Below are 15859 nucleotides of genomic sequence, written 5' to 3' on the forward strand. Positions count from 1 at the left end.
TGGGTACAATTTCATTAAGTTGCTTAAATAACACTTCCTTTTAATTGGAAGAGAAGCAGACAGCAGAACAGACACTGATAGATTTCTCTCTCTGTTCTGCCCCTCTCTCAATTTTGTCTGTGCTGTCACATGCTTTGTTAGAAGGAAGATGAAGATGCAATAATATTGCAGTTTTGTAACAGATGGCAATATCTCTTCCTCCATGCTCCCAAGAAAAGAGTAATTAGGGCCCAGACTGCTAGTTGAGGGAAGAGGGATAGAGAATGTGAACCCTGCTCTCAGATCAGAATGTGCTGAAATGTCATCGCCGCTGTCCCCAAATATAAGCCCCCAAACACCAAGTCCACACAGCTCTACAAATTAGCCACCCAGAATTGCCATTGCTTCCTTTAAAGTCTGTTGTAAGGACTAGATGCCTCCTACTGTCTCTCTTGGGGACAGCAAATAACTCCCTGTTACTCAGTTTGTCTTCAGTCCTGAAGCAGTGAAATTAAATTCCAGTTCCACTGCTAAGCAGCACAGAAATGGATCTGCTGGGATAATTTCACACATAGGCACCTTTATTTAAGAATAGAAGTGGGTCTAAACATGCAGTTGGTGCATGTTACATCAGTTTTATTTCATGAAACAGCCAGTAATCACAAGTCAGTTATAGCAAACCAGTAATCCTACACATTGAGCCATATGCTGATGAAACGAATTTCACAGTTAGCTTCCCTGAAGCCCATTTATTTTAAAAATGAGGATTCGTGCCCATGATGGTTTTCTACAGATATACTACAGTTCGGTAAATGTCATTTTTATTTGCTTAGCCGGTCTCATGAGATATAACTACAGTGGGGGATTAAATGGTTAATTAACGGTCTATAAAAACACACAAATCTTCACAAAAATGTATTGCTTAGGTCCAGCCAATTGCTGTTGGTTGGAATTTTATTATATGAATTTTTGTTTTACATAACTGGGCATTCTATACCCAAACCCCTTCAACTGCTCTTGCTTCCTATTTCATGTAAGGAAATACATCAATGAAGGCATTTTTTTAAGCTTATCAGTACAGGACAAGCGGTATGTTGAACTCTGCAGCTCAAAAGATGCCTCCCATCTACCCTTAGGTGGAAGACACAAAGAAGCTAAAATTGCAGTAGGTAGTTAAATGACACATTGTTAACACTTTCTTCCAACCCAACATGGCAGCGAAATGACAAAGAATTTTCTTTTAAAACTGTATTTACATACTGGTATGTAAAGATGACCCTAGAAAGGATTAAATCAGAATACCAAAAGAATCCTAAAACCTCCAGTCTGCCTGAGCCCTTGATGATGCCAGACGTTGCACAGGAACTCGGGAACGCCTCTACTACTTTGGTTTACAGAATCTTACTGACCTGTATTTCTAACTTTGGCTGATACATATTTTTGTAAAGCCCCTACGGAATAACATCAGTGAACTCCAGAGAGCAAAATTATTGTTCAACAGAAGACTATACCCCTTTGAAAAAAGTCTTTACCAAGCTACTAACTTTGAAGTCTGAAGTGGTTGTCTCCACAGGAGCATCTGATACAATATACTTACTCTTTTCATCTTTAGACCTTTACTGTCCTTATTTTTTTTTTTTCCAGCAAGCACTTTTTCTTCACAGACTCAAGGATGCAAACAAGTTCTCTTGAACAGTTTTTCCAACTGTTATTTTATATATTCAGCTCATAACACCTCTTGCCCACTGCCCTTCATATGCAAACTCTCCTAACCACCGTGTTCTCTCTGTACGTTAGCTCTCTACCTGTTACCCAGTATGTAACTGCTCTATGTCTAATTATTTTTTGTTGATTAGTTCTTAATTTACTTTTTCCTTTGAAAATAAAAAATGCCAGACACCATTTCTAAGTTGAAGAGTTTCACAAGCTGTATACAAAAGAATTTCTTTAAAAGAAATACAGCAAGAAGCCGCCACACTGAAACGCAGTATTTAATAAACACTCATAACTGCTCGCAATTAAAAGCATTCATTACCACCTGTTTTTTTTTAAATACTGACGGGTTTTCAAAGAGCTTCTTTTGGTTTTTAAAAACTGTCTGCAAGACAAACTATCTTTCCAACACAGACTGTGCCAAGATGGCTTTCTAGGTCTAGACAATTTCTTCTTGTTTCCTTGAAATTTACAATTAATCTTCAAGTAAAACAGACATTTACCTCCTAGCTATTATTTTCATTTCCCTGAGTTACCTACACAGTTGTTGAAGACTGGACTACAGAACATTATTCCTCAGGGTTCTCCAGCTCCTGTCCTGTATTGAACACCATTATCTTTGTTCAGTAAGAAATTCCCCTCAAATCCCTAACTCTCCGAATAACATAACTTCCATTTTCTGAGGAGTTCCTAGTTTGTACTGTTCCTCTTCATTTCCCCTCATTGTCAAAATAGCTCCTGTAACAGTACGATTTTGATCACCTGAAGGGCAGCTCTTCACAACCTAACACTGGAAAGAAAGACCTCCTCATTCTACAACTTTGCATGATCAACTGGCTCTGACCTCAGATAATACATAGAAGTTTTTGTGTGTGTGTGTGTTTGTGTGTGCAACTCTTGTTTTGTTTGTTTTCCTCCTGTCTGAATCTTTCCCTACTTATTTTGTTCCTGTTTTTCTTGCACAGCTGTTGTTCTTATTTACCTAAAATAAAGCTTTTGAAAGAAATAGGTGGGTATTGCTACAGTGTGATTGCATTCCAATGTTACAATCACTTGAAAAAGTGCATTTATATATTCAGAAATCGTTTTACTTCTCTAAGAACTACAAAAAAAAATAAAGGGACTTGCTTACCTTGAATAACATGAGAATTATCCTTCAGAAAGAAGTTATACAAATACTTGGGGATAAAAGCAGACATGCAGGCATATGCCAGAGCTGAAAGAATTAGAAAAATGGATGCAACAGAGGTAGAAACATAAGTACACCTAAAAAGGTTCATTATTAAGCGTAATAAGCATAAATAGAGAAGCAGATAATAAGCATTAAATCAATCTATATGCAAAAAAAAATGTAAAACACATAAAAAGGGCACATTACTCATTAAAGAATTATAATAGCTCACAAAAAGTCTCCTCCTGTCACTGGGTGATCAATATAAAGCCGGCTGGACCTGATCTGCTCCCAGTTTATTTCCATGCTTCACAGTAACAAAGCAACGAAGTGATGTTTGGAAAGCTATAGTGAGGTTTGTACCAAGAAGTGAAGGTTCTTGGATGAATACAATTTTAGAAGACAGTTTCACACAACTGCATTGTTGCCGTCTTCTGGATTTTCTCCTATAGAACTCACACTCAGGTTATGCCCCAGACGACTCGCATCTCGTCTCTTACTTCAGCTCAGAGACTAAAGATGACAGAATTCGGAAGAAAAAGCACAGAGTGGAATACAACTAAAAATACTCTCTTTTGACAAAAATGGACAAAAACATCTTAAATTTCTTAATGGCTCCTCACATACATACCAAATAGACATTAGAGGGTAAAAACTTAAATGTTTAACCCCCTGATCAATTCCTGGGAACTTGGTTGAGAGACAATCTATTGTAATACAATTCTTAGTCATGGTGCTAGACCACAGATATAAAAAAGAAACATGAGTTTGTCATAAATAGTCTAAAGACAATAAATATCAATTTGGAAGCTTCCAAGCAAAACATCAGATTTACAACAAATATGACATAGGATGATGTTATACACAAATCCCGTGTTACGGTTTTTCTAGCATTGAAACCACTTTTTGAATACCTGAGCTAAATAACCAAGTTCATAAACCAGAACAGAAAATTTTACATAATTCACTACTACAATATTTTGCTTCAATGGGAAATAAATCAGGTTTTACAATCAAACTGCATAGGAACATGCCAAACAGCAAGAAGACTGAATGTGCTTCCCCTTCACCCTCAGAAGAAAAAGGTACTCACCTTCATTGTTAAAATTCAGGTACAGAAACGGTGCACAAAGGGAGTCAAGACCTGAAGAGAGAAGAAATGACATAAAGAGCTCATTTATTGTAAGGCACAAGATCAATTAATTAATTTATCATGAAGGAGTACATACCTGATACTAATTCTGCAATGTCAGGATTTACATGTAATACTGAAAACAACTGTGAAATTAACACATGAAAACAGAGAGGATTTCAAAATTTGAACCATAATGCTGAACTGATTATTCTGCAAGGCTTTCAAGAAATGCAATTTACCATCCCAAAAACTCGCTTAGTAACTCCTGCAGTTTTACCTTACCAGTAAGCAGACTTCTTTTTTTTAATAAAACAACTGAAACTTAAGGAGAGTAAATCTATAAGAAAGAGTGGGGTAATTCTGCATTACAAATTAAATATCAATGACTACAATTTCAATTTGCAATAACCCACATATTCATTTCTTAAAAGAAACAGAATGGGAAAAAATAAGCTTACATTGTGGGGGGAAGAAGGAGAGGTATTTTTAAGTCAGCCACAGCTTTCCAGTTAATTATCTGATCTTGCAAACTAGTCAAACTCACCTTGCCAGTACACCAAATCAGGATGGGAAACAACCCAGGCCTTCAACACACGTCTAAACTTTGCGTGACCCTCTGGTGATGACAGCAACTCATCATACTGATGGCAACGAGGAATATCAACTTCAATCTGCACCACAGCCAAGTACAAAAGAGGAAATCAGGATAAATGGGGTGGTACTACAGCAATTTTGCAACACTAGAGGTAGAAGTCAGCCAAAGAACATAGGTCAGACTGTCATCATAAACACAATCTGCTTCCTCCATCACTCTCAAAACCAAAACTGAAAGGGTACAGGGGACTCCTAACAGATCTGTCAAGTATTAAAAATAGATATTTTTTTCTTTTTCCATATTCATATTTCTAAACACTTGAAAGCAGAGTACAGTTATGGCTTTCTTTCGGACCCAACTTTTGGAGTCATTTCAGGTGCTAATATCTCTTTGCTCTAAAGGATAATCAAATTAGAGTTTTCAGAACATTGTACCCAATCTGATGGAAAATATTTCTTCACCCAGCCAAAAGGAACAGCTGTTGCTTGTGATGTCTTTTTAGATCTGGCAAGACTTCTTGGAGAATCTCGTTGCTCTGGAACCCATTTCTATGAAGCACAGCTCATCTTACAGGATCTCAGGGTACTCAGCACTCTCTGGTACAAGATCCAACAGGCACAACAAATATTCGATAAAAGAAGGACTTTTAACAATACATCAGTAATATTCTTCACTACACTTTGCTTCTGCTGCTACAGAAACAGCGATCCTGAAGTAAACGAGGATTTCACTTTCCACTTGTTACAATTTAACTACTGGTTCCTATCTGTTTGCAAGATTCTTGCTATAGCATGAGTAAGGTTAGAGGATGGGGAAACCCTCTTAGTATTATCAGCCACATCTGCTGTAATAGGCAAATGACTGTGACTGGTAGAGAAGACCTTCGCATTATTTAAAGTGACAATATGTGATAACACTGGAGGTCTTACCTGTCTGTCAGTAGGAATTGGTGTGTCTTTATCAATAGCATCATATTTTGCTTGAATGGCACCCTAATGTGGAAAAATAGCTGAATTTAGAAAGCCCTTACTAACATAAATGCACGTTACAATGTACATGCTGAGAAGTTGACTGGTTTTGTTAGGTGCCCTAGTTAGCAACTTCTTTTTCCTGAAAAAATTCCCGAAGAACAGAAAATTCTAACAGCTGAATTTTAACAAAACCATCTTTATTCTGTTATAATTCAGGACATATAGATCTTTCTGTGACCTCCTCAGTACAATCTTCAGTGATTTTCAGTGTGTATACACCACTTTTAAGTAGCCTGTCCTTGCATGAATCCCAGGATAGACATGCTAACAAGTCCATGTGAATGTTATGGGACAGGGAACCACTACCCGCATCGTAAGCTGATGGAGCATGAGAACTCACTCTTCTCCCTGACAACCCTGACCAGCCGCTGTTCTTTACCTTCACAATATAACCAAAAAAAGCCCTGTACGGCACTCAGTCCTAAGCTAAATATTCTATAATAAATAACCTGGGATGTTTTCTATAAGAACCTCTTTGCTGCACTACTCCAGATTGCAAGCAGGGTAGATGCAGAAGCTGGGTAGTCAAGCAATCTCTGGAAGAAATCCTCATTTGTGGCACATTCCTTACTAGTCCTTTGTCCAAAAGGGTTACATTTAATTTACTAATTCTCTAGTCTTTGGAGGAAGTGCATTGATCGGTGAGAAAAACACATTTTGTGTGTTTCATCCTGTTTTGCCCAACTATTGCTGAGTGGAGCAGAAGTATTCTAACTGCATTTGTTAAAAATATTAAAAGTATTTAAACAGTCTAGCAAAATTTGGCTGCATGGGTAGTATTTTTCCATTGCATAATCAAAATTAAAGGCAGTTAAGTTTACATACTTTCTCTGAGATCACATAATGTTAGAGACAAGAAGAGAGTTTGTCTGAACGCTGCCTTTGTTCACACAATTTCATTACTCATTTTGTTTAAAATTCCAGTAGTTCTACCTGCCAAATCTTCAAATCCATTCCACTTCCAAGTCAATTCCATCCCTATCCCATTCCCACCCCAGTCAGTACTGGAACTTCTACAAGTGCCCTCCCACTACCCATTACCCATTATCCGTTACCTCAACACCCAACAGGGCAGCCCAGGTCACGCCTCTCAGAAGAGGAGGGATGTCAACCCTGGCTTCTTTCCAAATTTGGTTTTTCTTATATGGGTAGGCCTTCAAAGAGAAGGAATTAACAGCAAAAATTGTTACAATGTAACTGAAACCAAAGGAATTCCAATCCTGGGATGGCCTTTCCAAATGCTGGCAGCCTGAACAGTGAATGCAAGTTTCAGAACAAATAAATTTCATTCCTAACTGGAAAGCCTGGATGGAGGACCAGTGTTTGATGTTACAATATCCGTTCCTTCTCATAAATGTATTCATGTGCTTTGGTATATACTGGATATATAAATTTACAAACCCAAATTTTTATTAAAAGCTTTTTCTTCATTATGTGTTTCTTTTCACAATATGTATCCAACTTTGTTTTACTAAGCATTTCTAGTTTACACCTCCCCAAGTACTGCACCTAAGGATGTGCATCACCTCTCATTCTTAAGCTAGTATCCATCTCCCTGCATATCTGTAAATCAGAGACTGGTATTTCCCGCCTGCAGCATAAACCCCGTATTTCTAACATGGCACTGCTACAGTAACGACTGGTATTGTTTCCAAGTACCCTACTGTTTAGAAATGCAGAAATGTTACCGGCACGTTTATACCTGTAATAGTCTGCTATGAAATACAGGATACAGAAGTATTTTCTGCAGTAAATAGCAGGTATTAGCAGCAGCTCTATTTTCATGTGTGTACTTTAAAATCTACTTTTATATTCATAGCTACTAAAAAGACATATTTATCACATTTTTATTTTCAATCTTCTCATGCTTCTGTAGCATTTTCTTCCCCTTTTCCCACTGTGGTTTCTTGTATCTCTGCCTCCTTTTTCAATTACCCAGTCCTTTAAAAAATCCTCTAATTAACAGACCAAATCCAATTATCCAGCATCAGAAAGATTCCATACCTTCAACAGCCTGTCAAACAGGACAATTCTATTTAGCTGGTACTCTGTGTCCCTCTCTCGGATGATCAGAGGAAGACTAGCAGCTGCTGACAGCTCATTACTGCTATTTGAATGAGGTAAAGTTGACTGGCTGGAAAAAAAGAGTTAGGATAGTAGTAGTGAGCAGCAAGAAATACAAATCATTGTGAAAAATTGAACATAATGCAATGTATTTCTGAATCAGAAACAAGTGGATAATTTTGAATATTCAAATCAACAAATAGTTGATTTCCAGAACAGGGAAACATGCCAGGATCTTCAGTGTGGTATCAGGGCCTTAAGGCCCTAAGTTTAGAGCGCTTACCAGCTCTCACTGACTTTAAGAGCCTAACAAGGACATGTTAGGTTTGCTTTTGGAAGACAGTTCTGTCTAGCAGTGCAGTGTGCCACTCAAATAAAACTAATAACTCAAAATTCAGTCCCTTGTATACGCACAAACTTACACACGCACTTACTCATCTTCAAGCAATGGATAAAATGCTTCTCCGCCAACATCTTTAAGTCTCTGAAATGAAGAATAAAAATAATCTGCTATCAGAATGCTGCTCAGAATTCAAGTGGAAATACTTAGTTGAATATGAAAACTATTTATTAGCAATTCATTTGCCAAATTTAGCAGCTTTTCTTGAGACCTAGACATTAGCTCAGACCTCCATCAGCAAAGAAACATACAGCCTTTAACACCAAAAACTTTTGCTAATACAGGCTTTTTGAGTTGACAGAAATTCTTCTGCCGGAAGGTAACACTCACCTCAATCATAAACCTATTTTCACACAAAAAATAGCTGCTATGGGCCACGGATTAATAGATCAATAGTATGATATAGTTCTTTTTCTCTTCCTCATTTTTGTACATGGGCTTCCTATCCAAGTAGCTACAAAGCAACTGCACAACTTGGTTTAACATTTTAAATCAGTTCAAGAGCTATGCAAATTTGATTTCCTTTTAATAGCAGCATCTGAAAGCCGCACAGAAATACAGACGCTCTCTGGAAAGGTGACAGACAAGCATGCCTGGACTTTTGCCTGAAGTTTTCAGACATCTTTGGTGCATTGTGATTAATGTTTAATACCATCTTCCCCGCAGTGCTCTGTTTTGCAGTTCAGTCCCTAACTTAAAGGCATATGGCACACAGCCTGTTTCTCCTGGGACTGACTGAACAGTTCATTCTCAGTTCACTCAGTACTGATCCTCTTTTGATTATAAGCACCATGCTCTGCTCTAGGAAAGGTGTTTGAAGAATTGCAAAAGTTCAAAAATTTATTTCAACTAACACTGCAAAGTTCATGCTTGCATCTTCCCCAAAATGAAACTTCAGTATATAGTTATTTGCTGCTGTATTTACAGAAGGAGATAGCAATAACCAGAATTACAGATTAAAAAGTTTTTTAAAAGCCTTGAAAGCTCCCTGTTTGTAGGAAGAACAGTAGGAGCTGCAGTGCAGATCACCTTTAAAACAGCTATTGCATACTCTTAACCTCTACCCCCAGCCCACCAAAGCCCACCAACCAAACAAAATAACCCAATTCTTTGGTCAGTTTTCATGCATTTGCGTGTAGTAATGCAAAATTCTGCTGAAGAAATAGGTTTACACAGTATTTGCCACATTGCCTCCAAAATTAAGGTAATGCTGGCAGAGATCAGGAGTCACCTTCCTTTCTGTATTAACCCCTGTAATCATCTGGAAAGGTTTTATATAAAGCCCATAACAAAATTGCATTAGCTACTGTAATAAGCAAGCTGCAAAGAGTGCAGCATAGATTTCTAATTCTACAGCAATAAAGCTCTACATGTGCAAAGACGCGAACAATTAAAATATTATATGCAGTAAATCTTGTAACTGATCATTACATCAGGCAAAATTATGAATTCTCATATGTTGATTTTCCCGCTGAAGATGGAAGAAAACTGCATTACAGCATTTTGGCAAAATGCTTTGAAGTGATCTTTTGAACTAGTTGTTAATGGATATATATTCCAAAGATCACTAACTAACTGCTGGAAACCTGGCATCCAACTTTAAGGAACTGAACTGAACCAAGCAATCGTGGAGAATATCAGGTACTACAGAACTATTTGGGCTACACCAGAACAAAGCAGTTACACAAAAATAAGGAAAGGGAAGGACACAGGAAAGGGATGGAGTGACAGTAAGTTTTTGCAGACAAAGCAATTTAATAGCATAAATCAGAATCTGACTCGGAGGCCAATAAGTGTTCTCTTAGAGTCAATAACACCGTCATTTCTAGGAACGGCAGTAGAAGTTGCTGTTCCATATTCCCTTTAAACAATGTTTTTGCAGTGAATACAGAAGAACAAGTGTACAAAATTCTTCTTACGTTTCGGAGCTGGCACAGAGACAAAGTCACAGTTGTGTCATCTAGGAGGGAACTTCTGTCTCGTCCTTGCCCAAAGCTCTCACCGTCTTCTAATAAAAAGCTTCAAAAGGGAGGGAAAAAAAACCATCAAGTTCTTTTATAACATAAGACTTGAGCTGGAAAAACACAGAAAGTTCTTATATCAATCAGTTTCCTCTTTAAAAAAAACTACTAGCTGTTAGAAGTACAATGTATTGACTCTGCGTGGTATGAAACCTGCTATCAGGGGAACGTACAATCACCTTAATTTATTCAGGTTTTGCTATAAAAGGGCACGTTTCAAGTTTTCTAATGAGGTATGGGTATGAGATGAATATTCCCTTTTACTCCTTGATCTGGCACAGACCAAGACTGCCATTTATTGTGAAAGGCAAATATAAAACATTATTGGCATATGAAAGCCATTTCCCACTATGACAAAAACAAGCAAAAGTCTGAACCAGACCTTTTCTGCTGCACTCCATCGAAAGATACAAATGCATCCGAGAAACAGTATAGATACACAAGTTGGCTATTTAGTGATATTTTTAAAGCAGACAGCATGAAACTAATTTCCACAAATTGAGCTAACATTCTCAGTATCACTTAGAAGATGGAGTTAGATTGTATTTTTTTAAATTACCACCTCATCTTCAAGGTATTGAGCATGATGAAAAATATTTTGCCCTCATAATTCAAAAGCACATGCACCATGGGTACAGAGACAGGCAATCTCCCAAAATCTCACACTAATTTTACCACCAAAATATCACTTAAAATGTAGCTCTAGCTTTTTTCTTTTTTCCAAAATATTGCATATTTTGGCTGTACACCGACTTCATGTGTATTTTAAAACCCAGAACCAGCAAACTGATCTATGCAAACACATAATTAGGCTTTTTAAAATCAGAATGTAGAATTCTGATCTGTAGAATAAATGCACCACATAAAACTGCAATATGTGCAGGAGTAAGATAAAAGTAAGTAATGGCTAAAATGCTGTTACAAAATTATAAGTCACGAAACTATGCATTTAAGAAAAAGTAATCAGTTGATCTAATGAATAATTGGTTTGACCCCTCAGCACTGCTGCTCTGTGAAGGGAATTCAGAATGTGAGAATTTGCCACAGACCTTATAAAATTAAATTACAATTACAAATATGCTGTTGACGTAGTGAGATGTTTTTGCTTAGAGCTATTGGAAAGCGTTTTCAATTTAAGAACGTCCAGCTCAGTATTTTGCACTTCACCTGCATTTCTTCAAATTTCAGAAAGCAATATAAAGTGCATGGAGGTAACAGACACAAGGCATGCAATAATGCCTTAAATCGGGTAAGAGGGGAAGTGACATGATTTCCTGCTGTTCAAGAACGCTATTTTCATTTTTTTTCATACATATGGGTCTTGAAACTAAAAACCAAAGCAAAATGTTGTCTCAGAATCACTGGTCTTCTCCATCCATCTTCCTTTCCCTTCAAGTGCTTCTCCTTCCTTACTTGGGAAGTGTGCAGACAGGTGGCTTTGATCGAATGATTTCCTTGTTGACAAGTTCTTTCTCCAAGTCTCCTCCAGCCAAACACCAGAGATAATAAACCTCTTCAATTGATCTTTCTGCTAGGTAATCATTATCTTCATCTATTAGGAGAAACCACATAAAAAAAGAGTTACAGGTTTTTAGGCAGCTTGGATTTCTTCTTACCGCTCTAAATACATATTGTTGAAAACAAAAATTGTTGTGCATGAAAGGCCCTATGGCTTAATGTGAAGTTAGAGGAAAAGGGATCTTCCCTTCGCAAGTGCCCTTTAGGAAGATGTAAGGAAAGAACAGATCGGCAGAAGTCAGAAAAAAGCAGATACTTCTGCAGTTTGCCTTGGTGCCAGAAAATGGAACCAATCAGCGATACAGGTTGAAGTTTGGACTTCCTGTGTGTCTTAAAAACCAAAACCAAAAAAAAACTAGTGAATCATAGCAAGCAGTTATAAACTATCTTCCCCTCGCACACAATACCCATACTTACAAGGTATAAAATCTTAGTCTCCAAAAATTGTATAATGAGATTTTCTAAACATGCAGAAATCTCTAAGTTATTCAGAAAAAGTCAAGGAGGACTTAAGAATGGTAACACTTTCAGCATAACGCCGTTTTAAAACTTAGAAAAGTTGTCTTTTATTCTAGAATGTGATCTCTTTCACAGGATTTAGTTCTCCAGTACTTCCAAAAATCATCTCATGCTACGATCCAGCAGAACCCAGTTACCAATTCACGACAATTTAGTGAAAAACAAACTACCTTGTACATGGACATGTCCAAATTCCAAAGGCAAACAATTATATTGATATTCCAAGCTGGACTTGAATACTAGTAGGTGGTAATTCCCTGAGGTTGAAGCACAAAATCAAGTTGCCCTCCTTTGACCTGCACACATCCCTCAAAACATGTTTGCCCATAACTCTGCCCATTAAACAACTTATTACAAGAATGTAGTATTATAACATTTAATAGTTTCTCTCCAACAAAGCACCCATAGAAAATGCAAAAAACATTTCAGTTTCCTTCCCCCTCCAATGGCATTTATCCCACCGCCTGCTTTTACCTTTACATAATTGACTTATGTCTTCAGGAAGCGTTAAATGAGCACACCTTGGAGAAGAGGAGAACAGACCAGCAGGTTTGTGGAAGGGAGGATATACTGAGGATACTTCACTGAACAAACTGTCATGTAACAGTTCCTCTGGAGTTGGCCTTGAATGAAGAAAAGAGAATAAAACAATAAGAGTGAAGTGTTTCCGAAAATGTTACATTTCAGTAAGAATCGTCCTTGTCCTCAGTAACAAATTGTTTTAAATTGTATTGGATTTCAGAAAGTCTAATAGCAAAATATCTACTAGTTTTGTAGTCTACTAGTTTCATGATGCACAACACACCATGCAGTCTGTTTACAGCCCCAGTTCAGATCTCACCTTCATTTCATGTACATAGCAACTATTTTATTAATTCCCCTTTAATTCCTCTAAGCAGAGATGGAAAAAATGCAAATGCAAAGCCTTGATTAAAGAACAGAAGAATACTTCAGTTTTCAAAAGGAAGTTGTGGTGGAAGAAGGAGATTTGAAGAAAGCTGCCTTAATTCTGGCTACAACAGAACTAAAGTAACAACCAATAATGTCCAGACAGGGAATCAGGAAAAGCTGTGACTGCAGAACTACAAACAACGAAATAGTTTTTCCCCAAAATACTCAGATTCGATATCAAGGTTTTGCACACTTGATTTCCACCCTCCCCAATACTTCCCTTTAAACACTGAAAAGCAACAAAACCAAGAATTTCTTATAGGTAGCACAAATCAGTATTCCAAATATGTTCAGCAAACAAGTCTTATAATTTCCTGGTATCACAGCAGCGTTTCCTGGGCATTTGAACTGAATACTTGCCTCTTAGAAGGCTGGAATGTAAGGCATTTCTTCAGTAGAGCTACAATATTTTCAGAAAGGTCCTGGAACATAAGAAAAATATGGAGGAATTCGGTTTATTACCATCTTAATTCAGGAAGCCACTTAACTCATACTTCACTTTTAACATACAGGTTATTCCTTTGAGTGCAATAAAATTTCACACCTACACCTATGAGGTCAGCTGTATGACACCAAAACGATGGGAAGGAGTTCTCGCCCTCCAACCTTGCATTTCCTTTGGGGGTAAAATAATAATAATATTAATAAAATATCAAAAAAGTTTGCAATGTAAGCAACTTTTTATTTGTTAATTTAGATATTCTGTAGCCAGCTTGATACAGTGCAATACCTGGGAACTCCCTTCTGCGAATGGTCAGAATCCTTTTACACAGTGTCTCCGAAATATAGAGATACTACAATTCAGTGATTACTTTTGGGGGTGGGAAGGATTTGAACTGTATAAACCTACTTTATCAGAATGTGTAAAGTGGACCAGACAGAAGAGGAAATTTCCAGAAGAAAAATACTTAAGCCCCCCACACTTCAAGGAAAATTTAAAACTTATTGAACTATTCAGAGAGCATAAATATTTACTGAGACTGACCGTAATTTTAAGAAAGAATGAATATTACCAATACTAGCTATTTGAAAGAATCTTTGATACATCGTTTAGACTTCAATTTGTTTTCCTCATACTACAATACAACAGGTGACCAAATATAGATATAGATATATATGTGAAATACAATGCAACAATAACAAAATATATTGGATAAGGCAGCATGGAAGAGCAAATTAGTTCCACAAACCTTAATAATATCAAGGCAACCATGTTCTTCAGCCAATACAGTTACAATATCATCTACGCAGCCTTTGAAAAACAAACAGAACAATAAAAGACTATGAAAAAATGATACCAATTACACAGGATATCAGATGAAACCCTACTCCAACAAAAACACACTTAACTCCAGCTTTTTATTGACATTGCCAAATTAGAAATAAAAATTATTACTATCACCTACACAGACAGAAAATTGAAGTCTAAGAAAGTTTAGCAGCACATCTAACTGAAGAGTGAAAATCTTTGCAGACTTAGGAAATCCAGAGCGTCAGTCTCTGCCAAATAAATTCTTACCACTTATTAAAAAAATATCCCTGAAAGAACTTAAAAAATATCTGCACATGGAAGCTCAAAGCAGTTTTCACTTTGTTGCTACTTGCAGATAACACTAGCAGTATTTTATAACTTGTTTTCAACACATTATCGAAAAAAATAATTCCCAAGCTGGGACATGAATGTTTTTCAGTGGATAAAGGTTACCAATAACTTGCATTCAATTTGAAGGGGACTGAAATGCTTCAGGAAGCTTTCTTAACAAATCACTTACCAAAACAGTCAGGATTTCAGCACCCAAGCACTAACTGTTGAATGAAAAAGATGTTTCTACTGACAGTAACTAACTTCCAACAGTGTTACTATTCGCTCTGGTTTCTAACAATTTACTGATAACGCTTCAAATTGCAAAATCATGCCCCTCCGTTCCATGGTTCATACATAAACCCCACAAGAAATCACGTTTGAAAAGCCACAAAGCAGTCCCGCTTCCAGACTCATTTACACTAAGCAAAAATTCCAAATCTACAGTAAAGTTTTATAATTTGTAGGTGAAGCCAGAAACAAAAGGCTGTATCCAGTAAGAGGCTTCTCAGCCCTCTTCTTGTTTTCTGTCTTCCTATTCAAGTCCTGCTTCTCCCTGCTTGGATTTGGTGCACAAGCACAGCCAGTGCGGGACACAGTTTTCTTTAGTGTCACACAATTCCTAACTCATTTCAGAAACCTCCTGCAACACAAACCAACAAATAACCATCCAAATGACAGCTTTTCCTGAGCATGTTTTTTGACAGTTTGCCCCGACTCTAAAATACTCAGAGTTCTTCTGGAAAGTTATTTTTCCTGACACCCACCTCTGTATCTTCTCTAGACAAGTAACCATGCTTCAAATGTCTATTTAATTCTAGAGAGGAAAGCTGAAGAAGGTAAAGTGCCTTAGGTCTGAGCATCACAAGCTGACTCGTCTGTAATGTTCTTATTACAGAACTGCTTGGAATATTTCAAAACTGATTTTGTGCTACTTACCTAACATAATAATAAATTTCAATCTTTCTGCTATCTCCAAACTCTGGAATATTTTTCTCCCCTAAATGAATAACAAAATCAAATCAACAGTTGAATGGTATTACGTAAAAATATTTAAATAACATACATACCCATCTATATACAAAGACAGTGAAATAAGCTTCTACACATGAATTTTAGATTTAGAAAAAACTGTTGGAAAACATTATTTACCCCAACTACAGTAGAAATAGTTTCATGC

At 37.0% G+C, this 15859-nt stretch overlaps 1 protein-coding gene across 2 annotated transcripts in view; it reads right to left on the reverse strand.

Moving 5' to 3' along the window:
- TBCK (TBC1 domain containing kinase) overlaps nucleotides 1–15859 on the reverse strand; it is a 93759-nt gene that overhangs the window by 45658 nt on the left and 32242 nt on the right. For both annotated transcript variants that reach the window (XM_082050344.1, XM_082050345.1), the window contains 13 exons: nucleotides 15619–15679; nucleotides 14288–14349; nucleotides 13458–13519; nucleotides 12621–12769; nucleotides 11523–11661; nucleotides 10008–10107; nucleotides 8123–8172; nucleotides 7629–7758; nucleotides 6680–6778; nucleotides 5523–5585; nucleotides 4543–4669; nucleotides 3957–4007; nucleotides 2825–2908 (listed from right to left, as the gene is read on the reverse strand). In XM_082050344.1, coding sequence (XP_081906470.1) covers nucleotides 2825–2908; nucleotides 3957–4007; nucleotides 4543–4669; nucleotides 5523–5585; nucleotides 6680–6778; nucleotides 7629–7758; nucleotides 8123–8172; nucleotides 10008–10107; nucleotides 11523–11661; nucleotides 12621–12769; nucleotides 13458–13519; nucleotides 14288–14349; nucleotides 15619–15679 — 1177 coding nt within the window. The remainder of the gene's footprint in view (nucleotides 1–2824; nucleotides 2909–3956; nucleotides 4008–4542; nucleotides 4670–5522; nucleotides 5586–6679; nucleotides 6779–7628; nucleotides 7759–8122; nucleotides 8173–10007; nucleotides 10108–11522; nucleotides 11662–12620; nucleotides 12770–13457; nucleotides 13520–14287; nucleotides 14350–15618; nucleotides 15680–15859) is intronic.

This window comes from Streptopelia decaocto (assembly GCF_964273445.1).
Source record: "Streptopelia decaocto genome assembly, chromosome: 4".
Taxonomy (NCBI): domain Eukaryota; kingdom Metazoa; phylum Chordata; class Aves; order Columbiformes; family Columbidae; genus Streptopelia; species Streptopelia decaocto.